The sequence below is a fragment of the Arvicanthis niloticus genome, chromosome 23 (genome assembly GCF_011762505.2).
Source record: "Arvicanthis niloticus isolate mArvNil1 chromosome 23, mArvNil1.pat.X, whole genome shotgun sequence".
NCBI lineage: Eukaryota > Metazoa > Chordata > Mammalia > Rodentia > Muridae > Arvicanthis > Arvicanthis niloticus.
The window spans coordinates 25,914,296-25,941,601 of NC_133430.1; the positions used below are offsets into that span (position 1 = coordinate 25,914,296).

General features: G+C 43.3%; 1 protein-coding gene across 6 annotated transcripts in view; it reads right to left on the reverse strand.

Moving 5' to 3' along the window:
- Tshr (thyroid stimulating hormone receptor) overlaps window positions 1-22,823 on the reverse strand; it is a 110,150-nt gene extending 87,327 nt beyond the window's left edge. For 2 of the 6 annotated variants that reach the window (XM_076921482.1, XM_076921480.1), the window contains exon 1: window positions 19,300-19,415. Coding sequence is in view for 4 of the 6 variants with exons in the window: in XM_076921479.1 (XP_076777594.1) it covers window positions 20,887-21,056 (170 nt within the window). In the remaining 2 variants the exon portion in view is untranslated. Of the gene's footprint in view, window positions 1-19,299; window positions 19,416-20,886 lie in introns of those variants that run through there. The other 4 variants (XM_076921479.1, XM_076921478.1, XM_076921484.1 and 1 more) reach the window with 4 other exon arrangements.
- Between the last annotated feature and the right edge of the window lie 4,483 nt (window positions 22,824-27,306).

The following is a 27,306-nucleotide window of genomic DNA, read 5'->3' on the forward strand; positions in this document are numbered from 1 at the left end:
AAGATTTAAAAGGCATTAACTTCATGTCTGCATGAGTCCTCAAGAATCTTAATACAGTATGCTTTGTGAGAGGCAGTTTAAGGAACTCAAGAAGAAGAGAAAGAATGTCTTACTCTTTAGTAAGGCAGGACAAAAAGATGGAAAATTGTGGGCACAGAAGATGGGAAGGGACCACCTCACCCTGGGTCCTGACAAACCCTCTCACTAGCAGCGAGGTAATAATTTCAGCACAATTTATAACTGCTTGATGCCTTTCTTGTTTCCCAATTGTCAACCTGCAATTTTCTGGGGATCTCACAGAAAACCTCTTTATAATGATAGGATATGCACTAAGTCCTTATACAACAATAAGAGCTACTGGGTCCACCCTGCAAGGTGATCATTCCATCCGTGGTGTCTCTGGAACCACGTTATAGCCTCACTTGTCTAAATGGAAAGAAAAGGGGGAAAAGGTTCCTTAGTAACTTTTTGAGACGTAACTTGAGTGCCATCAAAATGGTGCATGCGGCTAAATGCTACAACCCAGTTAACTGAGTAAACTGGAGGAGCGCATGTCCACAGTTGAGTGTATCTTTCCCTACTTGCTCTTGAAAAACACACAGCAATGTTTGAGTGCGTCTTTCTTTCAGAACACCTCTCTTTCTCTTAACCCTGGTAATTTAAATGATCTTTAAGAAAATCTTCAACTCTTTTTCTAACTGACTAGACCTGAATTTTTTTTTTTTTCCAAAATGAGGAATTTGGGATTTTCTTCAGTCATGCTGTAAAGGGTTAAGGGAACTCATGAGGTGCTAATGATGACCTTGTAGAGACCTCTTCCTTTGCCCTCCCCCTCCCAGAGCTTACATTTATCATTTGTTCATCCTTTTATTTATTTCCTTGTTTTAATACCAAGTTCATATCTTACATAACTGCATACATATATTAAAATACAGATTCATAGCTTCTTTTAAAGGGGCTTAACTTTTGATTATGAGTGTGGTATAGTCACATGAGCGCAGGAGACAAGAGGTATTGGGGTCCTTGGAACGGGATTAATAGGCAGTTGTTATCTGCTCAGCTTGAGAGCTGGGGACTGAACTTTTGTCCTCTGTAAGAGCAGTATGCACAGTTAACACTGGACCGATTCTCCAGCCCCAGATTTATGACATATCTCAGATATACAAGATGAGAATGTTCTGGCATCACTTCAAGTAAATTCTCCAGAAAATCTTAATATGAAGACAAAATTGAAAACCCTTAGAACAGATAAATTTCTGAAATAATTTCTAGTCCTTATAATAATTGTTCCATGAGTAAATGAATAAGTAGAGCAGTATTTTCAAATAACAGGAATAACCCAGAATGCAGCAAGGGGGTAGGGGGAGAGGGAGAGAGCGACACACACACACATGCACACGCACACGCACATGCACACGCACCAAACCACGTAATCACAAGTTTTGGTAGAATTATCAGATTTTCAGAAGTCATTCTAAACCCAGATGATAAATGAATAGAAGATGAAGAAACAGTATCAGTGAGAGGTGAGTGAGGATGGAGGGAGAACCTGAAGGGCAATTAGACCTAGGAACAATGTTTCCCCAGTAATAATCCCAAGGCTAGTTTGCCGCTTCCCAGCAGGGGGCAACAGAGAACTCCCAGAGCTCAGAGACCTGGTAAAGGAATCACAAGTGAACTGTCTTGTCAAATTAAAGTGTGGGTTGCAATTCTATTTTGTATTTTGTATTTTGAAAAGGTGTGGGGTGTCCCATAAGGCTCGAAGCAGTGTTAAAATGTAACTGGTAGAAGAAAACAGAGCCAATTTTCAAGTGCCTGTATAGAAGAACAAGCAACGCTCAAGGCTCACCAGGAAAAAAAAAACCAGGACAAGCAGTAATCATAAACACAGACAGCAAGCAAGAGCCAAAGCGTTCCAGCAAATTGCTTTCTGTGCAGCCAGTATTGCTTTGGAAATGGCACCTGGGAAGGTTAGGATTACTCTGCTTGATTTAAAGGAGACTTACAGATGAGGACATTGTGAACTGCAAATCACTTGACTGAAGAAGAGACCGAGTGCCGTTATTAGAAGGATTCAGGGGGTGCCATTGCTTGGAGGATAGAGGACACTTGAGAAGACACATACAGAAAAAAAAAAGCACTCAATAACAAGGAGAAGCTGGTATACTATAGGGCACAGTAGGAACTTTCAAGGGGCTAACGTTATCGCTTACCTCCTGGAGCAATGTGTTAAAAAATTATATATGGCAATATTATGGTTTGATTTATAGTTTTTGACTCTAGGAGGGTATAAAAGCAACAGCGTTCAGTGCAAATTGTACTTTGAGATTTAAGAGTATTTTTTTTCTTCCTGTGTGTGTGTGTGTGTGTGTGTGTGTGTGTGTCTGAGTAAGTGTATGCCGTGTGTGTAGGCATCCCTAGAGGTCCAGAAGAGGGTGTCAGATTCTCTGGAGCTAGAATTCCAGGTGGTAGAGGAGCTTGTGTTAGGAGCTGAACTCCTAATAACTTTGTAGAACTGGTTCTTTTCTTCTACCTCTATGCGGGTTCTGAGAGAGTCCTATCAGCTATGGGGATTAGACTCGGATCCTCTGGAAGAGCAGCCATCTCTCCATTCACTTTGTATCATATTTTATCCGACATCCAAAAGCAGCCACTATAGAAAAGCCATTGAACAACCAATGAAGGGTGACTCAGCAAGCTGGCATTTGCCAATCTTTCTCACTCACAGAGTTAATCCAACCAATGCATTGACAGAATGTCAGTCACAGAGGCAACAAAGGTGCCAACAGCATGCTCTCCCAGTTAAACGTGTCAAGTCAGCCACAGAGATCAGTGTCACATTTCCTCTAAGTAGATCACAGTCTTTTTCTAGAAGGGACAGTGTTTTGGCACCATGGTATAAACCCTTGTTCTGGATAACTGTTTTTCTTTCCCATAGACTCTCAAAGAACATCGGTGTGTGGGGAGATTTCTGAATCTGACCCATAGTCGTAGGATATCCTAAGCACGGCAGCCAACTGTCAGATATACTTAAAGGAGTGATCTTGCAACCATGAATCTCTCTTCTCTGCTTCTAGCAAGAATCACACAGTGCAGAAGCTCAAAGGTAAAATGGAAGTGCCAATTTGTAGGTTATAGTGTTCAGTGTTGGCGTACCATTGTGTGGTCTACCCAATGAATCTCAGCTTCTCCCAGAGATGTTGTTTCCCCATTAGAAAGAATACGAATCTAGGAATCAAAGGACTGAAGTAGGAATGCTCCCACTAGCCGTTCACAACAATGTAGTGAAGGACTCTGATCTTTCTATTCCAATCATTCCACGCTCTGCAAGGAATTACAAATTATACCATGATCTGAACACTCCAGACATCTTATCTACAGAGAGCAGAACTATACCTCCCTACAAACAGAAGAATGCAGTGGTCCCATCTTAATTAGCATATGTTAATTGTGGCTGCAGAACCCTTGGCAGTGAGGGCCTTGACCATATGACTAGCTGTTTTCATCGCTAGGAAAGGTAGACACTGGGGGATATTTAGAATGAGCTTTGGGAAAGAGGTGAAACTACTAATTTTGGGCTTAAAACTAATTGCAGCAACATGTTAGAGCTGTGTGTGTGTGTGTGTGTGTGTGTGTGTGTGTGTGCTTTCCTTCCAACCACTCTAAGATTCCCTTAGGTAAAAAAGCCCATTGGCATCCTGGGCAATCTTTCTCTAATGTATACAAAGAGTTAGATCTCTATAGCAAGGGGTGGAGTGTGGCGGATGAGCACGCTATGGAGTCCACTTAATGTGTAGCTGCAAGTGTTCTTCATGTTGTGTAGTGTGCAGTTGACACAACTGAAGCAGCACAACATGTTCTTCCATTGTACGTCAGCAGCCTCCACTGAGGTACCAGGGGGTCAAGAGGTGTGATGTGGATGAGACCAGGGTAAGCCATAAGAAGGACAAAGCCACCAAACATTCTAACTGGGAAAGAATCTAAAAATGTCCTTTGGGTTTTGCAACAAATGTTGCAGTAACTTTAGCAAGAAGTTCTTCAATTGAGTAACGGGAGGACAAGAGCCAGATCACACTATGTAAGGGGTGAATGGGAAAGAAAATCACCAAGAAAACAACTGCAAAACATTCCTTATGAGCATGAGAAGGGGAGGAGCCAGGAAGAATGGAAATGGCAGTGATGATCTTGGGGGTTAAGTATTCAATTTTGGGGGGTTATTTTCTTTTCATTTTTTTAATTGTATGTTTCCCTCCAAGTTCATCTTTAACAAAGCTAGCTGTTTGGGTCACTTTTTTTGTCACCCAGGAGACAACAAACATATTTATCAAATCAAGATGTCCCCTCTTTGCTGAGTAAGACGCATGTTGAATATTGAAGAGGCTCACCTAATGCTTCTTTGAAGACCTGAACCACTTTATGTGGTTTTTTTTTTTTTTTTTTTTTTTTTTTTTATTTAACAGCTACCAAAGGCAAGCCACAGCATGGTTAAATGCTTTGGTAAAAGGCTTGTGACTGATTAAAACTCTGAATGTATAATTTCCATTGCTATTAAAACTGCATGTCAATAACCTTTTGAGATAGATTACAGGCACCACCCACTACTCCCTGGGGCATTGAGGCAAACGTTAAATATTGTTAGAGAACTGTTAATTAGAGATACAACACTGTTTATAATAAGCCTTTATTGTTAGGGCCCTCATAAATGTGTCTTTTCCTTTAAATAAGTTATGATGCTGAAAGCTGGAATGATTGACAGCTGGTAGGCCATTCCCTCAGTGGTGTCCCTGTTGACTTGAGTTGAAGGACTATGGCCCCACAGCCTTCTGTCATACTGACCCAGTTCCTATGAAAACTTAGTGGATAACTTGAGGAAGCTACATTGCAGCCATGGCAGTTTCAAGCATCTTGGGCCCAGTCTTTTGGGTCAATACAGTACATAATTCCATCATCATGTTCACCCAAGCAAAGGAGGAAGGGTGTGTCCCCTGGTGGCCCAGAGAAGACTTCATTGTCTGCAAACACACTACTTCATTTGCATTAGGGACTGTTCTGTGACAGATTCACAGTCCTCTGTGAACATGTAGGTCTCCTGTAGTTGCCACACTCACTCTGGCTTCAGAAGCAGGCTGTTGAGTGTAGTGTGTGGGCCAGCCGAGAGATGCCCTGCTGTACTGCCCCCTGGAGCTGCAACATTAGGCACAATAAAGGCTGTCCTAGATTGATTTTCTTGCTGACTTTTGGTCTTTAGAATCAGTAAAGCAGGATGACCTGGTAGTGCAGAGGACTGTAGAAGAGTCAGCAGGTAGGTGGCAGTGGCCACAGTGGTGGTGTAAACATGTCGACAGGGATGGAGATTTAAGAGAAACTTGTGCCCTCCTTTTGGCAATCAGACCGTTGAAACAATGGTCCCCAAGGAGTTGGAATTTTCCCAGGAATCTCATGACGGGAGAAGGAAAAGGCTAAAACCACAGTTCCAGTAAGAGGATAAAAGTCTGCCAAGAAAAGATTTTAACACAGATCTAACACCTTGTCAGAAGACCTTGTAGGAGACAGGGGAGCTGATTATGAGGAGTCAGTGATGGACAAGTCTACATGTTGGCCAGTACTGTTCTACCAGCTATGTTTCCCTCTCCCTTTTTCCCTCCCTTCTTCCCTCCTCACTCTCTCCTTCCCTCCTTCCTAAATGTTCGTATGTGTATGGGCATTTTGACTGCATGTGTGTGTAGTGACTACAAAGGTTGGACGAAGGCATCAGATCCTTTGGAACTGGAGTCACAGACTTTCGTGAGCCTCCACGTGGGTGCTGGGAATTGAACCCTCATCCTTGGAAGAGCATCCAGTGTTCTTAACCACAGAGCCATCTCTCCAGCCCACCTCTTGCTACCTAGCTAAGCCTAAACCTCGTATTAGGACATCAAAGATGGACTTGGGAGGTCACTGGGCAGACATCTTTTTTTTTTTTTTCTTCCAGTGTGGTTGCACTGAAAAAAAAACTATCTTTGCTCTTTACTGTTAGTTGCCTGTTCAATTGGTGTATTTTGAGTGGGTAAGTGAGCTTGGCTTGATAGTTGCCAAGGCCTAGGCTCTGACCCTAAGGATGACAGTAGTAAGGATGGGCAGCTGATGTTGTTAGAGCAGTTGAAAGAGCAACGGCAGCCAGAAGAGGCAGCAGCAGCAGCTACAAGAGAGATGGATATGGGAAGTAAAGGAGAGAGAGAGGGAGGGAGAGAGAGAGAGAGCGAGAGAGAGAGCTACAGAAAAGGGTCTTTAGTCACTGAAAGAGACTGAGTGAGCTACAATCCTGAAGGACCAAGAGTCACAGACATGCTTGGCCTGAGAGCTGTAACACTAACCAGTCTCAGGGCTGAAGGGCCTAGTGCCTGAAGCCTGTTTAAGACTGTAACACAAGCGAGTGGTACCTGATTCTGTTAGCTGCTGTTTACGACTGTAGCTCTCTGTGAAGCCAAGGATTATACTAGCTGCTAAACATGTATGTGGTGGTAGTGGTGAGTGGTGTAGAGGACATGTTGCTAGTTAAGGTCCAGAGCAATAAGCCTTCAACTTGAGTGCCTTTATTTTTTTTAAGCCTGCAGCTTTCAGTTCCCAGCTTTTTGGGGTTTTTAGTATAAAGTATTTTAGGTCTGTCAGTCCAGTCACCAGGTTCATGAGCACTCAAGGGCTCATACCTGCCAGCCTTGGAATAACATCTCATGTGCTCATAACTTCTATTCAGAAAGAGCAAACTGGGCTTAGCCACTTTGCTGGTAATACTTTTAAATATTCATAGAATAACTTTTGCTATTAGGTGGGAAACCTCTGGTTGTCACCGTGACGTGTAGTCAATGTAGATTTATGTGTAATACCTTTCCTTCTCCATTTTGCTACTGTTAAAATGAAGGTGTCAGATATAATATAAAAGGAAAGTATTGCTATAGCTTCTCCACGCTGCCCTGCTTGCTTTGCTCAGGAGACTCAGATTCTCTGTAAGGTGCCAAGAGGAATCCTCGTAAGAACATCAGACGTCGTGTTGTTGCACAGAACTGAAACAGACAGAGCCTTAATGAATTCTTTCACGCTTCATGGAACACATTTCGGAGCTTCTGGCTGTGTTGTTTTAGATTGCAGGGATCGAGAGTGGTTGGGAAATGCCTAGTTGGTTATGCTACATAAGAAGACCAGCCAAGCATTAAATACGGGCATCTGGAGGATCTGGAAACACTAACAGGCTTGTTAGCCAAACGCTGACACAGAGCAGATAAATTCTTACAGATTTACAAGCTCTATTAGGGCTGAGACCTGCAAATGAGAATTTCAATTACTATCCCCTGAGGATGACAACTCTCAGGGATGATTATCTTTGAAAGGGGAAACTCATTCTTGTAAACCTTTATAAAGCTTCTTTTGTGAGGCGGACAAATGCTTTCTTAATAAAGTGGCATGGCCCTGATACCAGGCAGATACAGAATGGTCTCTGCATGGAAGCTTGGCCTCTACAATTACAAATTGATGTAATAATATTCACAATGAAAGTTACATGAGGCTGGATGACACAATCTCTCAGTCCTGCCACTGTTTGTGATAACAGTTAATTTGTAGCCACTGTTCCTATAATAGCTGACCTATAGTCAAGGCATATTAGAGGCCATCCAGTTTTTTGGGGGGGGTCGGTGTTGGGGGGATTTGAGAGAGGGTTTCTCTGTGTAGGCCTGGTTGTCCTGAAACTCACTCTGTAGACCAGGCTGGTCTCGAACTCAGAAATCTGCCTGCCTCTGCCTCCCAAGTGCTAGGATTAAAGGTGTGTGCCACCACTGACCGGCCCCACCATCCAGTTTCTTATCTTAGGGATGTAACAAAATATCTGATGGAAAGTATCTAATGGAGGAAGGCCATATTTTGGTTCACAGCTTGAGATATTTCAGCCCATGGTCATTGACTCTGTTGATTCTGGGTTCATGGGGAAGCAGAATATTATGTGGAAAAGGAGACTGTTTTCCTGGGAGAAAGGAAGTAAAGAGAAAGGAATAGGGCAGGAACTAGTATAACCTTCAGAAACACGCCTCTTGTGTAGTGGTTCTCAACCTGTGGGTCGAGACCCCTTTGGGGTTGCATATCAGATATTTACAATTCATAACAGCAGCAAAATTATAGTTATGAAGTAACAACAAAATAATCTTATGGTTGGGGGTTACCACAACATGAGGAACTGTAATTAAAGGGTCTTAGCCTTAGGAAGGTTAAGACCTAGTGCCCCAGTGCCTTCCTGTAGGTACCCTAAAGTTTCCAGAACTTTCCAAACTTGCGTTACCAGCTGGGGATAAAGTTGCTTTTGTCATTACTGAGACAAAAATGCCAGAGAGAAGTTCTGAGAGGAAAGGTTTATTTCAGCTTATGATTGCAGTGCGTGGCTGCTTAGTCCCATCCACTTGGGCAGAAAGAATATTATGACAGAAGGTATCTGCAACATGGAGGAGAATTTTTAGCTCCTGGTAAACAGAAAGCAGAACAAAAAGAACACGGGAAGGGAATCTAGCAAGAGACTTTCTCCAAGGACACACCTCCAATGGCTTACTTGCTCCAGTGGGAGCCACTTTCAATGTTTCCCAAAGAGCCCAAATCATAACACCGTCTCGGAGCCAGGTATTCAACACATGAGTCTGTGGGACATCTCCTACTCACGCAGTGATAGGAGGGATGGCTGCTACCAGTGTAGTACTCCTTATAACCATGTGATGGGAGGGTACGGCCGGTCTCACAGGTCTTCCCTCCTTAGTTTAGCCTGTGGAGTAAGTAACCAAGAAATCTGTAGGAGCTGAGAACTTGATCTTCCTTCCTCCTCTAAGAACAAAGGGATGTGGGGAAAACAGTGGAGCTAGAAGCACTGATAAAAGGCCAGGCCTGCTGTCACACCTCTTTGATCCAAGCACTAGAAAGGCAGAAGCAGGCAGATCTCTTGAGTTCAAGACTAACTTGATTTGCATAATGACTTTGAGCCTGGCCAGGGTAATATAGTGAGATCTTGTCTCAAACACTAAATCAAAATGAAACAAGCAAACAAAAGAAGAGAAAAAGAAGAGCAATATATTTCTCCCTTTAAAAATTCCTATCAAGGGGGACAGAGAGATGAGTCAGGGTATCTCTTCCAGAGGTCTCAGGTTCAATTCCCAGCAACCTCAAGGTGGTTCACAATCACCCATCGCTCCAGTTCCAGGGAACCCATCGCCCTCTGCTGACCTCTGTGCACACCAAGCATACACATAGTACATATACATACACATGAATAAAAAACACACACAGAGAGATAAAATAAATACATAAATATTAAAAGTAATAAATAAAGTAACATTTTTAGCAAAATTTCTTTCTTGGAATATTGTCTAAACATTGAATAGAGATATAAAATGAGGTGTAGAACCCAAAACTATTATAGAAAACCCCAGTAGAAGTGGGATGCCACTTGCTTTTCAGTTTCTCTATGACAGAGGAAGGTCTTTTGCATGAATATTGACTCATTAAAGAGTTATAGGCCACGACCTTTGTCTTCCTCTTACACCATCTCCTTGCCTAACATTGCCACGAAGCTCAGAAGCCATGAATTTACACTGTTCTTCAGCCAGTGTCTAAAAATACTGTCCTTCACAAGACGGGCACTCAAGACTTTTTTTAATATTGGAAAGGAGTTGGGTGCTTAAGCTTCTGAAAATAGGTGTGACTATTTCAATGTTTGTATTTTTATATCTAAGGCAAGATACTGAGACATAGATGGGGGGGGTTGCTTTCTATGCTGGTGTGTTAAAAAATCAAAGGGACCTGGAAAGTCTTGCAATTGTTAGATTGACCTGTTTACATTCAATTTTCCTGGAGGTCACTTGTGTAATCGCTCACACCCCCATCTCTATAACGTGATGATACCATCAGTGAAAGAAGCAAGACACAAGAGGACACATCATTAACATCTATTTATATAAAAAAAAAGTCTTGGAGAGGTAAAACCACAGAGAAGGCAGCTGATTAGCAGTTGCCAGGGGCTGAGAGGGGCAGGGAATGAATGCTGGAGGCCCTTTTAATTAGCATGGGTTCTTCTTTTATGGTGCAGAGGAAACTATTTGAAGCTAGATGGGGGTGATGATCAGACAATATTGTGAATGTAACAAGTGCTGTTACTTAGCAAGTCAGAGTGACTGTGGAGCGAATTTTACAGCTGAGAGCAGTAAGAAGATAGAGCTGGTGAGGAGAGAGGAGGGAAAGAGAGAGAAGCAGGGAGAAAGAGGGAGAGAATAATGTAGTTAAGAGTTTGGGTTTCTTTAAAAACCCAGTTATGTTAGGTGAATACGTTTTTTGTTTTAATCCTAGGTGTGGGACATGGGGCTGCTTCAGTCTGCCCACAGCAGCTGACTATGATTTGCCTTGTGCTCTGGTAGGGTCATGATTTTGCTAAAGATAGTTTATGGTTAGAATTCTGAGGAGTCTTCAGAGGTATTGCTGGTTTCCCCCCCCACCCCCCATGGATATATCCTAACAATGAAGACTGGGCTTGCCACAAGAAACTTGAAAACTATAACCAACAAGAAGTAGTCTAAAGAGATATACTCCCCCTTTCCCCTCTAACCTACTTTCTTGACTACCTAGTGTTGGGAAATTGGAAGGGATTGGGGTGGTGTAGGGCAGTGGGCTGTGAGAAGAAGCTGGATGTTTGGTTGAGCATGAGTTTCGAACCCCGGAACCTTTATGGACGGCAGGAGTTCAGCTCTGCTCCCAGGCCCTGGTTCTTTTCACTTAGCTTCAGTCCTCCAACAACCGCTCCCACAGAGAGGTTTATGATCATCAGTCCCGAGGAACGGTCCCTCAGGCTCTCCCACATGCAGATGAGGTATCTCCAAGCTCTCAGGTCAAGCCAATAGACATTATCTGCTGCCAGATCCTAACCCACCCTAAAACTGTAGATAAGGGCTCTATTTAGGGGAAGTAAAGCGCATTCAAGAATCATCCTGGTGTCTGAGAGTTTCTGTCACAAGAGCCGTAACACTTGGGGAGAGCTCTGCTCTCCCAGAACCTGCCTGGGACACCGAGCTGCCTCCTTGCCAGCTAGCCAGCTCCTTATCGGCCCCGGGGCCTGGACTGGTTCAGTGTAGAGAGACAGGTGCAGCACCTGGGAGAGACCAGTTGGCGACAGTGGCAGTGAATGCGCAGAGGCAGCAGCAGGGAGCAGGCAATCTCCCCTCCTGCTCGAACTCTGTATCCTTTGGCCTGATCTCCCACATCTGGCTGGCTGGAGACCTACAGACAGTGGAGAAGCAGGCCAGAGGCAGCACGGAGACAGTAGCAAGCCCTCCCTGCTCTCACCCTGTTCCCAGTCGGGAGATCATCGTGGGACACTCTCCAGAACAAGGGAGCCACAGGGTGGAGGGTGAAGGGTGGTATGAAGAGAAAACAATGAAGTGGGGTGGTGGCTTGAATGTGCTTGGCCCAGGGAGTGGCCCTATTAGATATGTCCTTGTTGGATTAGGTGTGACTTTGTTGGAGGAAGTGTGTCACTGTTGAGGATGGGCTTTGGAACCCTTCTCTTAGCTGCCTTTAAAACAAGATGGAGAACTCTTAGCTCCTTCTCCAGCACCGTGCCTGCCTGGAAGCTGCCATGCTTCTCGCCATGATGATAACAGACTGAAACTCAGTACCAGTAAGCCAGTCCCAATTAAATGTTGTCCTTATAAGGGTTGCCTCAGTCATGGTGTCTATTCACAGCATGGAAACCCTAATTAAGACAAAAGATGGTATCAGAAGTGGGGTATTGATGTTACAAACATTTCTGTATTAATGTTCATTTTGATTAGAGACCTGTCTGCTCCTGACAGCTTCCTGTCTTAGATTCTAAGAAGAAATTGAGCATCTTTGGAGTTACTCTAGTTGCGGTAAGACAGCCACTAGGGAAGAATTGCCTCTTTCCATCTACAGACAAATCACTGTCCAGAAAAGGACACACTTGCAGAATAGTCGACTGATTATATCTGCCAAGACAGAGAAATCAGCCCTTAATATTTCTGCATCACTAGGTCTGTCAGATGATCCTGGGCCAGAAGGCTAAAGAACGGATGCTCCAACATTTTGTAGTATAGGGACTGTCCAGGTGTTCAGCAATCTCTATAAATTGGTTAAGTTTTAGAAGCTATGCTTTGTGCTTCCCATAATTTCAGTTAACTCAGTCATTCTGGATTTCTGATGGGGTTGAAAACTTATAGTCTCATAGCCAATCCTGGCTATTTACTTTGAGAGAAAAGAGTTGAGTGCATGGTTTTCAGCTTACATTCATTCTAAAGCCAAGAAAAAAGCCAGGTTCAGAACTAAGTGTTTTAGTTAGGAGAGATGACAGAGGTTCTGGATAGTCAACAAAATGATGGACTGGGTATCTTGTACCTCACTGGTACAAATTGGTATAATTATGTTCTAATTGTATTTTGAGAGAAAAGTTTTATTTTAGTAGGAAGGGTGATATGTAGGAGGAGCTAAGGTGGGAGGAGTATCGAGAGGAAGAGAAGGAGTAAGGAGAGAAGGAGAAGAAGGAGAGGAGAAGCTAGATGATGAGAGAGAGAAAGAGAGAGAAAGAAAGGGGCGGGGGGAGGCAGGCCGTGGTGGCGCACGCCTTTAATCTCAGCACTTGGGAGGCAGAGACAGGCGGATTTCTGAGTTCGAGGCCAACCTGGTCTACAGAGTGAGTTCCAGGACAGCCAGGACTACACAGAGAAACCCTGTCTCAAAAAACCAAAAAAAAAAAAAAAAAAAAAAAAAAAAAAAAAAAAAAAGAAAAAAAAAAAAAAAAAGAAAAGAAAGGGGAGGGGGACATGGAGGCAGATGTTCACGTGTCTCCACCAGTCAAAAATAGTTGATATATCTAGGTTGTGTAGTGGGTTACACTTCTGATTGAGCATTACCAAACTTATAAAGCCTTTGAGTAACATTTTTAAAAAATTGTATAAAAGCAAAAAGGAAAAGGGGGCATGGGATAGGGGTTTTCTAGGGAGGGGAAATGGGGAAAGGAGATGGCATCTGAAATGTAAATAAAGTATCCAATAAAAATTAAAAAAAAAAGAAGTGGGGTATTGCTGTGATGGGTGTGATCATATCTTGTTTGGAGGAATATGGGTTTGGGGATTTTGGATTTGGAAAGGGGTATAATGCTTCATGTGGGGCTGGCTTACAGGTTCAGAGGTTCAGTCCATTATCATTATGGCAGGACACACGGCAGTGTCCAGACAGGCATGATTCTGGAGGACCTGAGAGTTCTACCTCTTGTTCTGGTGGCAGCTAGGAGAAGACTGGCTTCCAGACAGCTAGGAGGAGGGTGTTAATTCCATCTCCTCAGTGACATCCTCCAACAAGGCCACACCTTCTAACAGTGCCACTCTCTGGGCCAAGCATATGGTTACAGGAGAGGCTCTATTTCGGAAGATAGATCTAGAGTACAGAAAGCCTTGAATTCCTATCAGGATGTCTGTGTTTGAGTTCTGACTTTCTCACTGGAGGTGATGATGTAAAAGGGAAGAAAGATGATATTTCCAGGTCTTATTGTAAAAGTCTAACTTAGAGTCTAACACTAGCCTTATTATATAGCCTCTGAGTAAAAAGTGAGATGTGTGTGTTTATGAAAACTCACTGTGGGCTGGAGGGCACAGAGTTGATGCAGCACACATCATTGAACAAAGGAAACAGCCTGGTGGTGAGTTCTTAGGAGAGTAAAGAAAGGGACATTTAGTTCTTGCTGTAGTTAAACATTATTAAGATAGGGCCTGGGGTGATGGTTTAGTTAGTCAAGGGTTAGTAAAGTTTGTGGTGCAAACATGGCACACATGGCCAGCACAGACACAAAAGCCCGAGCACGGAGCACACAGCTGTGATCCAATTTGTGCGGAGGTGGACACAGGCTGTTACTGGACCTCGCTGACCAGTCAGGCCAGCTGAAGTGAATTGGTGAGCCACAGCTTTGGTAAGACTCTATCTAAAAATATAGAGAGCAACTGAAGAAGACACCTATATTGACCTCTTGCTTCCTCCATGTGTGCACATGCATATGCACCCCTACACAACACACACAAAAACATGGCTGAGCAGTGGTGGCACACACCTTTAATCTGAACAGAGGTGGGTGGATGTCTGTGAGTTCAAGGCCAGCCTGGTCTACAGAGGAAGTTCCAGGATAGATAGGTCTACACAGAGAAACCTTGTCTCAAAAAAAAAAAAAAAATCAAACAAATAAAAAACAAACAAACAAAAAAGCCAAAATCCAAACCAACCCAAAAACCGTTAAAATGAGAGTCAACTTGAAATAATAATTTATCATAGATATAAGCATTATAACAATTTCCAGAATGTAAACACTGAAGAATTGAATTGCCCTGCAGATAGCTCACTATCTGTGATCAAGAAACCTGGAAGAATGGCAGAGTCAGTATCCTGCACCCTATCCCCCAGGGATAAGAACATGGGGGGTATGTGCTTCCTTATCTCCCTTCCTACAGCCAGAGTCCCGAAATGCTTAGCACCCAAGTTCTCTGTGACCTCCTGGGATACAGCAATCGCTGGGTCACACCAGTTGCTAACTACCCCACCCTGACATCTTCATTGCTACATTCCACTATTCTGTGGAATCAGTCTCCACAAGAATTCTCAGATTATACAAGAATTCTTATGCATACTCTGCTTTCATGAGAACCCAGACTAAGACATTACCAGCTACTGTCTTTTGCAAAGACCATTTAGTCTTAGGAAATCCTATTGGAGTTACCTTCAAACTAAACCTCGGATTCTATCTTTTTTTTTTTTTTTTTTTTTTTTTAAATCATCCTCTCTGCTATTCAACTGGTATAAGCCATCACTTACTTGACAGGCTCATCAGTCAAGGAGATCCTAGCAAAATGTAAGTCAGATCTTGCAATTTTTTGAGGGGTGGAAGTGGTGAATCAAAATAAACAAATAAATAAACAAGCATCTTAACTCATTCAGAAAATAAGTATGTATGCATGAATGTGTTTGTATGTGTGTATACATACCATAATACTCTATAGGTTATGCATAACGACATACAGAGCTCAGCATGATGCATTCCCCAGGACTGTTTCCTCTTACTCCCTCTACTCCGGCCGTGTTGCCTCTTCTGTTTCTCAGTGTGACCTGTACATTTTTCTCCATTGTAACTCACACTGGGGGATCTTTGCCTTTCTTCATGATTTTCTTCCTCCAGATATGGGCGTAGCTCATCCTTTCCCCCCATTTAACTCATTTAGGACTTTATTTGACTGTCCCTTATTCAATGAGGCCCTTCTGATTTGGATTGAATACCCGAGCCCCTTCCGTAAATTCACTGGGTTGAAACGTGAGTCTCCAGTGTGACATTTTGAGGAAGTGAAGGCTTTGGGTTGTCACTAGGTCATGAAGGTGAAGCTTTGGCTCTTGTGACTGGACCCAGTTCCTTTAAAATAAGGAATAAGACCAGTGAGCTCAGCTTTCTACCACCTGCAGTTACAGGAAAGAAAATGGCCATTTACAAACCAAGGGTAGGCTAGCAGACATTGATTCTGATGGTTGGAAGGCAACTTCCAGTGCTTCTGTTGCCTCTCCCTGTCTTTATATTTTCTCCTCTGGTGTACACTTTCCTCCACCTGCCATTCTTTGTATTTTACTCTGCCCTACCCTGCCCATGTGAGCTGTTTTCCTGTTTTAATGTAAGGTCAAGGAGGTCATTTAGTATGTATCACTGATGTCAGACAAGCATTAGTATAAATATTTACTGAAGAAACAAGAGGAAGGGAAGGAGGGAGGGAGGGGAAGAAGAGGGGAGGGGAGCAAGAGGAAAAGAGGGAATCAATCAGCTTCAATAAAATACTGTTTAGTCAGGGCTATGATGGCGCATGACTATAAGGGCAGGTGGATCTCAATAAGCTTGAGGATAGCCTGGTCTACAGAGGGAGTTTTAGGACAGTCAAGGCTACACAGAGAAACCCTGTCTCTAAAAACAAACAAACAAACAAACAAACAAAACTCCTGTTTATTTTAAAGGTAGAATTTCTGTTTTTTTTTTTTTTTTCAACTCTAAAGACTGTGTTCATAAACCCAGAAGCACTTGAGGAGGCTGTTGAGATGAGAGCCGCACAGCCGGAGTCCACCACAGTTTCCCCATCAGAAGACTCCCTCCTTTATCTGCTACTTAGATCCTATTTGCAACTGTCCCCTAAACTGGCCTTCTAGATTCTCAGTTTATAAAATGACTGAAGTAACTAGATACAAAGTGACAGCACCTCAGTATAGAGAAGAGACTGTTTCAGTCTTCCTCAGGGAGTTGCGTGCTTCTAACACAAGAAATGGGTAAAATTAACCTAATGCCTGAGAAAGAAAAGCCCAAATCTTACTATATAATTGGAGAGATCGTATCTACTGGAAGAGAAAGCTGGACCCTAGAAAGAGTTTTTCAAGTGCAAAAGCAAAATGGGATATTTGTCTTAAGATAATGAAGAAATATTTGAATTTCTGATATATTCTGATGGGAAAGTATTTTCTTTAAGACTGTATTAGAAAAATCCAGGATAGTTGTACACAGGGTGTATTTACAGGGTGCCTTAAAAATCACAAGAGCCTGCTTTACAACTTATCAAGAATTTTGTTTTGAAATGCTCTGGAGTTCTTAAGAATCCATACAGTTGAGTCTGACATTTCTTTAACGACACACTTTAAAAACCAATCTATAGTTTCGAACAAATGGGACTATTGGACAATTCTTGGGATTTTTTTTTCTCTGTTATTTTTAAATGGCAGTAATGAAAGTTAAAGAGTGACTGATTAGATAGAGCTGTTTCAGAAAAATGTGGAAATACTTGTTAAGGATATCTTGTTATACTTAATTTAACTGACTTAACACACACTCTGTGTCTCTGTGTCTCTGTGTCTCTCTGTGTCTCTGTGTCTCTCTGTGCCTCTCTGTCTCTGTGTGTGTGTGTGTGATCGTGCGCACTCGCGTGCGCAGCCATCTATGTGCTTGCAAGTGCTGTGGCCCTCATTTGAATATGTGGAAATTAGCATATTCCAAACTCCAGATTCCAGAGGCAGAGCTAAGGCTACCTGGTTGGTTGGCAAGTGTCTTAACCTGAAGAGTCTCTTGCCAGTTCAGTGTTAAGAATTTAATATGAGTTAACAGTGCACCAGACACGTGCAAAACATATTGTTATATCATTGACTTAAAAGACTGAGGGTTTTTGGTGAACTTCTGGGTGAAGGTGTTTTAAAGGGACGAGTGACAAATCTAATAACCATGGCCATGATGTGTTCAGAAGGGAAAGCATCATATCCTGAGGTCAGGCAGTTTTGTTTCTTTCTAAAACATGTGTTTTGTGTCCTTTATAATAAAATAGATTGCATCAGAGTAGGCACCAAGTGTATATGTTTATAGCCCCACAAAAGCAACAGTTTATTTCAATGTGCAGTTTCTCAACTTCTTGGCAGGTCAAGGGTATTTTTGAGAAATGTAAGAAATTTGTTGATTTGTGTGCATATAAAATTTCACACATCCGGGAGGTGGTGGCACATGCCTTTAATCCCAGCTCTTGGGAGGCACAGACAGGCGGATTTCTGAGTTCGAGGCCAGCCTGGTCTACAGAGTGAGTTCCAGGACAGCCAGGGCTACACAGAGAAACCCTGTCTCGAAAAAACCCAAAATCAATCAATCAATCAATCAACCAATCAATAGAAATAAAATTTCACACAATCCCAGGTACCCAGCATGGTACCCAGCATGAACTTTCTGAGTGATAAGCTAGAATTTGAAGTATGAACACTTGTGCAACCAGAAGACAGTAATCAAATAGATTGATTCACAGACTCACTTTCTCAACTTTGACGGGGAAACAAAGTATCTTGATAAATTGTCCGATGACATTCACATGAGAGTAATGTATTTAACGATGTACTCCGAGCATTGTAAATTAGCTTTCTCTTCTCTTACTGCTTGGTCAGAAATGATATAAAAAAATAGAATTACTCTTCGGTCTAGCCAGCACTTGTTTGCTGAAATGGAAATAACTAAAAACTGGATTCAGGCCTCTGGGCACCATACCTGACACAATCCCTGGCTTCTCATGCACATACAAAGGCACTTGTACCCATGTACCTACATGTGCCCACAGACACACAAGCACATTTACACATGCACTTGTATACATACAGAAAAGAACCCTGCTACAACAGACAGCTTCAGTGAGGCATGCAACTCATTATCTCAGAATCCAGGTGTTTGTGCACATGTGTACATGGGTACAAGCATGCATCCCCATGCATGCTGAAGCCAGAGGAGGATGCCCGCGGTCCTGCTCTATGGTGCTACTAGGTTGTTATAGTGACTCTGTTGCTGCCTCCTTAACTACCTGAGAGTCCTCCCACAGTGCCTGGCATTCTAAATATTCAAGTCACCTCTTTGAGTCAAGTTCTGGGATAGTTAAGTAGAGTTATAGTAACAGACAGCTTCTGGGACATTACTGGAAACTGCATGACAACCATATAGTACTTGTGTGCTTGTGTGGTGGGAAAAAAAGTAAAAATAAAAAAGTTAAAAAGAGAAAATCCAGAGTTGACCAAGAAATGTCCCACTTTCTTTTGCTGGTTTTGAGGATCCTCCATATCTTGGGTGTCTACTTTTTCCATTCTCAGAGGACATCTGTCTTAGGGTTTCATTGCTGTGAGGAGACACCATGACCAAGGCAACTCTTATAAAGGGGTTGGCTTCATTCTAAAGCCAAGAAAAAAAGCCAGGTTCAGAACTAAGTGTTCTAGTTAGGAGAGATGACAGAGGTTCTGGTTAGTCAACAAAATGATGGACTGGGTATTAGGACTATCTTGTACCTCACTGGTACAATTAGGAATAAGTATGCTCTAATTGTATTTTGAGAGAAAAGTTTTATTTTAACAGGAAGGGTGATGTGTAGGAGGAGCTAAGGTGGGAGGAGTACTGAGAGGAAGAGAAGGAGTAAGGAGAGGAGAAGCTAGGTGATGAAAGAGAGAGAAAGGGGGGACATGGAGGCAGATGTTCATGTATCTCCACCAGTCAAAGATAGTTGATATATCTAGGTTGGGTATTGGGTTACACTTCTGATTGAGCAATACCAAACCTATAAAGCCTTTGATTATCATTTTTAAAAAATTGTATAAAAGCAAAAAGGAAAAGGGGGCATGGGATAGGGGTTTTCTAGGGAGGGGAAATGGGGAAAGGGGATGGCATCTGAAATGTAAATAAAATATCCAATAAAAAAAATAAAGGGGTTGGCTTACAGTTTTAGAAGTTCAGTCCATTATCATCATGGTGGGAAGCATGGCATCGTACAGGCAGACTTAGTGCTGGAGCAGCCAAGAGTTCTACATCTTGGTCCAAAGACAGCAGAAGGAGACTAGACTCCACACTAAGTGAAGCCTGAGCACAGGAGACCTCAAAGCCCACCTACGCAGTGACATACTTCCTCCACTAAGGCCACACCTCCTCCACTAAGGCCACACCTCCTCCAGCAAGGCCACACCTCCTAATAGTACAACTCCCTATGAGCCAAGCGTTCAAACACACGAATCTAGGGGTCCAAACCTATTCAAAGCACCACAGTACTATATCAGACAGTTGTGAGTCACTATGTGGAATTGAACCTGGGTCCTTTGGAAGAGCAGCCAGTACTGGGAAACACTAATGAAGTCAGTAGTTGTAGGACATGGATATTCAAAGTATCTTGAACACGGTTTTACTAAATGTCAAACAATGGTAGGCAGTGAAAGGGTGGAAACCCATCAGCTGTCACTTCAATGTCTGAAAAAAGCTAATGCCCTCAACATCCAGAGAAGCAGCCTTGGTGGAGGCATTGTGGACAATGGTCCACCCCGCCATCTTGTTTGTGTACTATAGGCTTAAGCCTGTTGTGTCTTGTTCCCTGGTCACCACTTATTATGTAGCATGTCCAACCTGCCATCTCTAGCGGCAGCATGAGCTTTCCTAAGTCAATCCATTTCAGTTAAAGAAATGCACCCATTAAGCATACAGAGTAGCACAAAGCACAAATGGAAAGTGACACCAGATCCTTAAGGTGGAACTCAATAGTTTGATTCAGAAAACACCGAGATAGCGCCAATTAAACTCTTAGTTGCAGCATGCAAACAGTTAAAACCTGAGCCCGAAAAATCTCAACAACCTTTCAGAACACATGGTAGACAAACCCTTTACCGCCCTGGAGCCCTCCCACTTCCCTTGAAACCCTTCTTTGATAAGTCCAAGGGTACATTTCTAATGGGCTCCTGATTGGCTTTTTTTTTTTTTTTTTTTGAGTCTGTCTATGTAGCCCTGGCTGCCTTGGAACTCACTCTGTAGACCAAGCTGGCCTGGAACTCAGAGAGATCCATTTGCCTCTGCCTGTCGACTGCTGGGATCAAAGTCGAGAGCCAGTATTCCCATCATTCCCATGATTAAGCTTTTAACAATTATTTGATAAGTCTAATGGCTAAGGTAATTTGTCATCTAGGGATACCTACAGGGGAGTTGGGGGAGAAGAGCAATTGTATTTTCTAAGATAAGTTTTAAAAGTTAATTCTTAAGTTGGTTTATGTCTTACTATTACCTGAAGTGAAACTAAAATCTAACCGGGCACTAGGAGTTGGCACAATGTAGACAGAATAGTAGGTCTTTAGACAGCACAACTCCCATTGGTATCTTGTATTAAAGTTTTGTTCTGTTCTTTTCCCCTGTGTCAGCAGCACAGACGACCGACCGTCCCAAGTATGGGCGACTGAATTCCTACAGGGACTGACCAGATATTCGCGCGCACCCCACCACACGCCATGAATTTCTCTCGGGGGGCGGGGGTCTTGGTCTTGGCTACTCACAGAGTCTGGGTGCTGGGCGGTAGGCTGGGGATTCGGTGGAGCTCCTTGCAGGTGACTCTGAAGTCGTCCTCCTGGTGGCACTGGCAGGGTGGAGAAGCACACCCTCTGCCTCGCAGACTGCTGGGCAGGGCAAGCAGCAGAGCGAGCTGCAGCAGGGACCCTGGCCTCATTTTGCAAGGGACCTCCTGTGCTACTTCATCGTTGCGCGCTGTCCCCACATTCTCAGCGCCTGTCTGACGCTGGAAGAGACCCGGGTGCGGGAGGGAAAGGGAGGAAGGAGGAGGGCTCCGAGGGGCTGTGACCTCATCGCTGGAGAGCACTCTGGAGAGGAGGAAGGAGAGGCTCTCAAGTGCTCCGCTAGCCTAGGCAACTCTCCATCCAAACAAGCCTCTTGCGGCTCTCCATCAGCCTCGCAGCTCCTTCTGTTCTGAGACACACAGTCTAGGTCCCCGTGTCGTCCCCCATAAGTTCTTTCTCAAGTCTAGACACGCCTTCCTCTCCCCCTGTCTCCGAACTCCAGAAGCCACATTTCCCGACAGAGCATCCTTTAAGAACGGTGCCAACCTGGGACCACCCAAATGGGCTCCGTCTAATGTCACCACGGAGGGGATTGTTGTGGGACACTCTAGTGTCCCGCGGAGCTTCGGTTTCTCCGGGTTAAAAGTCACCGGAGCAGACAACACAACCGGGGACAGTTAAAAGTGCAGCTGAAGAGGGATATGACACTCCAGGCGGATCGTCCACGCTGTCTAGCTGGAGCAGCCAGGGGCCGCCGCCGCGCGCCTCCTTGGAGGCGCCACTAAACCCGCTGTCTGGAGATGCTGGTCTCACCAAACCGAGCGGCTCCGTGAAGTCAGGAGCTGGGCTCTGGGGCCATCTGCTGTGGATAACTGGGAACTGCGCATGCAGGTTCCCCTGCCTGCTTGGTAACAGTCTGTTTTTACCTTAGGGAGGGGAATCTGCTTAGAAGTCTAGACACTGTTTTCTTTCTTGTCCTTTCCAGAAATCCAGAGTGAAGAGAACATTTAACTAGCATGTTGCTCTCCTCACACTCACCTCGAATATTAGGTACAGATATAAACTAGATCGTGTCAATTTTCTTCTTGAAAGTATAACTGCTTGCTAAGTCCTCTAGAAGCAAAAGGGACATTAACTCCTCATACGCTACACGGCTTCTTTTATACGTAACTCTAGAGGACATGGTGCTGGGAATAAAAAGAAACACGAAGAGAGAAGGCTCTAAAAAATACAGGATGGGTTAGGCTGGAGGTTAAGGGCAGGTAAATATTAAGATTTATTGAACTGTACTTTTAAGATACATGCATCCCAGTGTTTATAGAAACTTTATTAATAGTCACCCCAACGTGGAAGCAACCCCACATGTCCTTCAAGAAGACTGTGAATGCACAAACAGCATTCCATAGAAAATGAATCGAGCGCTAGTTTACACAACACGTACAAATCTAGAACATGAATGACAAGCACAAGAAACTAAATTCACAGCATTAGGTATTTTGATGTGATCATTCAAATACATGCCATTATGTGGTGTTGTCAGTGGGAATAAAACCAGGGCTGGGGAGCGAGCTCAGCTGGTAGGGTGCCTAGCTTGCTCACGATTCCTACCATGTTCAGGGTTCCAAACTTGGTGTGGTGGGATACTTTCGTAGTCCCAGCTGTGGGAGTCAGAGGCAGGAGCATTAAGGTACTTGGCTACACAGCAAGTTCTAGGCCACACGGGTTCTATGAGGCGCCAAAGAATTGAATTCTTGAAAAGAAAGATGACTACAGACACCCAAAGATTTTTTTCTGGAAAATGAGATTGTTTGCAATCTTCCTTCTGCTGGACCCTCGGCAATTTGTGAACGTGGAGAGTTATAATGCTTGCATTTTGAATGTTAAGCCCATCTTAAATCCAGGGATTAAACACCCTTTGACTTTCTGAATGTATTCTTGCAGTAACTTTACTGAAATTCTATCTGAGCTTTGCATAGATGTGCCTAAGGAAAAGTGTTCCTCTTTTTATTTTACATATTTTATTCTCTGCAATTGATTCGTCACAGAGTGAATTGAGAGATATTTTCTCTTTTCTACATTTCTATTAGGGTTTGTATAGAATTGTTCTTATCTGGTAGAATTTACCAGTGAGACCATTTGAACACCGAGTTTTTCGCTACAAAATGAACTTCTAAAAACAAATGCAATGTTACTTAGTTTCTTTCATTCTCTTTGAGGCAGTTTGGGTAGTTTCTGTGTTATAAAGGATTTGTTATCTATTCCTGAATCCATTGCCATAAAGTTGTTCATAATATTCTCTCTAGACATATATGCAAACATGTACAATCTGTTCTAATGTTGACTCTTTCATACCAAATACTGCCATTTTTGTGTCTTCATTCTGTTTTTCACATTGGCATATTTAGATGTTTGTTAATTTGATTGTAATTCTCAAAGCAGTGTATTTTCAGTTCATGGATTCACTATTGAATCTACGAGCTTCCATATTCTAGTTCATCTACACTGGCTTGTCCACTTGGATTGCCATTGTGTGGGTCTTATTTAGGTGACCATATTGCTGAGATTTCATGGGTGCAGTTCCCTGTCATATATAGGAGACACTATGTCTCAGAAGACATCCTGGTTCTCTGGTGCTTACAGTCTTTCCACCTCCCTCTTTCAGTGTTCTCTAAGCTTTAGGTGTGGGGGTTATGTTGTAGATGCATCATTTGGGGGTTGGGTACCCAGTGGTCCTTAGCTTTCTGCATTTTGACCAACTACGGTTTTCTATAATATTGTCCATGTGTTGTCTTAGTTAATTTCCCCATTGCTGTTCTAAAATAACCTGGGAAAAATAACTTGATGGAGAAAAGGTTTATTCTTGTTCACAGTCCAAGAATAAATCCATAGGGAGGTCAAGCTAGCAGGAACTTGAAGCAGCTGGTCTCTCTCTCACACACACACACAGTCAGGAAGGAGAGAGCAATGGATGCGTGCTGGTGTTCGGTGCCTCTTTCTCATTTCTGTAGTCCAGGGTCTCAGCCAGGAAATGGTGATGCTCACAGTGGGTGGATCTTCCAACCTCAGTTAAACTCTTCAAGATAAGCCCACGCAGGCATGGCCAGAGGCAGTGTCTCCAGATGACTATAGATTTTGTTGACAACTAACACTAACCATCACGTGTGTGTTTATGATTTTTGTCAAAATTGGAAAGTTTCGGCCATATGTCTTTTGTGTTCCTTTATTTTATCATATGGCTTCTCTTTTAGGATTCCAATAGTTGTATTTATAGTATGTTGGCTGAAGTTGTCTGACAAAAACAAATATTGAAACATTTTTTTTTTTCAAGTGAGAGGACCTAGCCTGACTGTCTCCATGACAGGCTGCAAAAGTTCAGAGGACTCTCAGATGTTGCAAACCTTCTCAACTATAGTGAGTAATTCAGTTAGTTACTTACTTGCAAAGTCATTCGGGTGTTGAGGTTTCCAATGGATGTCAGGGGCAGCTTGGTTAACAAAAGCCATGTTCACGGCTGATGGTTTTCTTGGGCTTCTGAGTCAAAGCGGGTATAGGTCTTATAGGCTTCAAAACGTCTCTTTAAATATTCTCTGGGGCTTTCATTCTTTCCCTGTGTCACCTGGCTTACCTTGGATAAATTTGTGGGTCACCTGGCAGCCTCTTGGAGGCTCCCCTTCAGAATCTGGCAGTAGACCCAGAGCTTCTCTTCATCTTCAGTGGAATTATAATCCTAGTCCGGCAAGCCAAAGGGAAAGCCTTGTCAATATCAATATCAGCCTGTATCTGAGTGGGTAACCCATTTGTCCCCAGAAATCTCTGAGGTCTGGGCAGAAAAGAATTCAATAGGACTCGCCTGTCATTAGGCCCCGGTTCTAATCCAATTAAAGGCTGGGGCCACCCCAGCCTGAATCAGGCAATACCCGGTGGCCCAGGGATATCTAGACTGTCTCTGAATCATAGCTGCCACTGCTCTGCTGGTCAAGGATACTGACAAGACAACTGTGGGGCAGGAACTTGTTATCACCACCACCCATGCTATTAAGGGGACCCTAAAAAATCCACCTAGCCAATGGCTGTGAATGCTAGGCTGGTACACTGTTTTTGAATTCTCCTCTCCCCAATATAAGATATAATCCATCATCTGCTCTAAACCCTGCCACCCTGCTGCTGAACCCATCCCCAGACATACAGCAGGATTGCTGTATAGCTCTAGGGCATGTTCACAAAAAATTAGGTCAGACCTGACTGACAGACTCTGGCTGGATGATGAGCACATCTATTTCACAGATGGGAGCAGCAGCATCCAGGATGGAACCAAGTATTCAGAGGCAGTGGTGGCATACTGCTTTGGTGCTAGGAACGTCAGCACAGAAAGCTGAGCTTAAGAGCTCTAACCAGCTTTAAAACTGTCGAAGGGGGCCTCGACCAACATTTACACTGACAGCAGATAAGCCTTTGCCATGGCTCATGTGCATGGGCCCATATGCTAAGAGAGGGTACTGCTGACTGCTGAAGGAAAAAAAAAAATCATCAAAAATAAGGAATAAATACTTGCTTTACTGGAGGTATTATGGCTTCCCTCAAATTACACATAATGCATTGCCCCAGGCATCAAAAAAGGACATCAGAAATAGCCTGAGGAAACAGGCGAGCTGATAAAGCCACAAGGGAGGCTGCCCAGGCTTCCACTGGCCACATTCTCGTAGCCTTGCCACCCCGCCCCCCATCCCCGTGCTCCCAGCCATCCCAGAATATACTGCTGAAAAGAGACGGATGGTTGCATACTACAAATATATTGACTTGGGACACTTTGTTGATCGGGCAATCTCAAATTGCCCTGCCTGTCAGACTGTGACAATCAGTCCTCAGGCCTCAATCAAGGAACCCAGGAACCAGAACTAGGGACCAACAGCCAGGGGCCAATTGGGAAATAGATTATACAGAAGTAAAGCCAGCAACATATGAATATAAATATCTGCTAGTCTTTATAGCTACCTTTCAGGAGGGGTAGAAGCCTACCCTACAAAGAAGGAGACTGCCAATATAGTTGCAAAGAAGATTCTAGAAGACATCATACCTAGGTATGGTCTACTTACCCACCTTGAGAGGTGACAATGGTTCATCTCTCAGGGAGCTCAATCTTTATAAATGTCTTGTGGACCAATTGAAACTGCATTGTGCAGACAGACTGCAGAGTTCAGGACAAGCAGAGAGGATGAATTGGACCCGGAAGGAGGCCTTGACCAAATTAATCCTTGAAACTGGTGATGACTGGGTGTTTCTCCTGCCTTATGCCTTATATAAGGCTAGAAATACTCCTTATAGTCTAAGGGTCACCTCCTTACTGTATGGGAGGCTCCTTCCCATGCTGCCTAACCTGTGATCTGTTATTCTTGCTTAGTATGACTAATACAATACTTCTTCCAGGGACGAAGGGTTTGTAATAAGCACAACAGTGAACTCTTTTGTAAAGTACACGGGACCTCTCCTCTTTCTTGAGGATGGGTTCTACTGGCTGAGAAACAATGGTTGGGAAACTAGAGGATATGGGTGAGGGCTGGCTCTCCAGAGGAGCAAAGATCAACAGACTATCAAAGAACATCCACCCCAGCCTTCTGGGTATACAGGTGTCAAATTTTTCCCTTTAAAAAAAGAGGCTGTATGTTTAATGATTCTGGTGTCTTTAGTGCTTATCAGTGGGTAGATGGACCTTGTGCCTTCCTATAGTTAAATTACTTAAAAATCATTTGGTAAATGTTTTTTTTTTAATTACTTAAAAACCATTAAGTGAATTTTGGATTTTATTTTTAAAATCTCTGTCATATGTGACCAGAGCAGGATGTAATCTAGGGCTAATTTTTTTTTTTTTTATCATTTCTTAGGTAAGACTCTTTTGGACACACAGTCAATGAGCCCTGAAATATTAAGCGGTGCCGTCTGGTTGGTAGTAATCATTGCTATTCTGGGTCATGGGTAAGTGACAGGTGTCTCCTCCTCAGAGCTTGGGAGACACGTCTTTCTCCAGCTTTACTTTCTCCACATGTGTGTAACAAGTTATTCTATGGAGCCCTGTTGTGGTTCTCAGGAATTTTTTCTCTACGCGCTTTTCCCTTGCTCTGTGGTTTGTCATAAAAACTCCATATGGAGTGCCTTCAAGTGGAGGCACTTCCCCAGGCTCTCAAGTCCCTTTCCCAATTTACAACATCAAGGGCACTCACTCTCTGTGTTCTTTCTCTTTACACCACAGCCAAGATACTTTCTCTAGCGTAGCAATTGTGAGGTTTGCCTCATCTGCTGCCTCTTTCTCGGAGATCACTTTCGTTGTCTACTGTCTACTAGCATCCATGTAGCTTGTCTGTTATTTTGTTTAATTCTGAGGCAAAGATGTATTTGGCTGCTGAGACT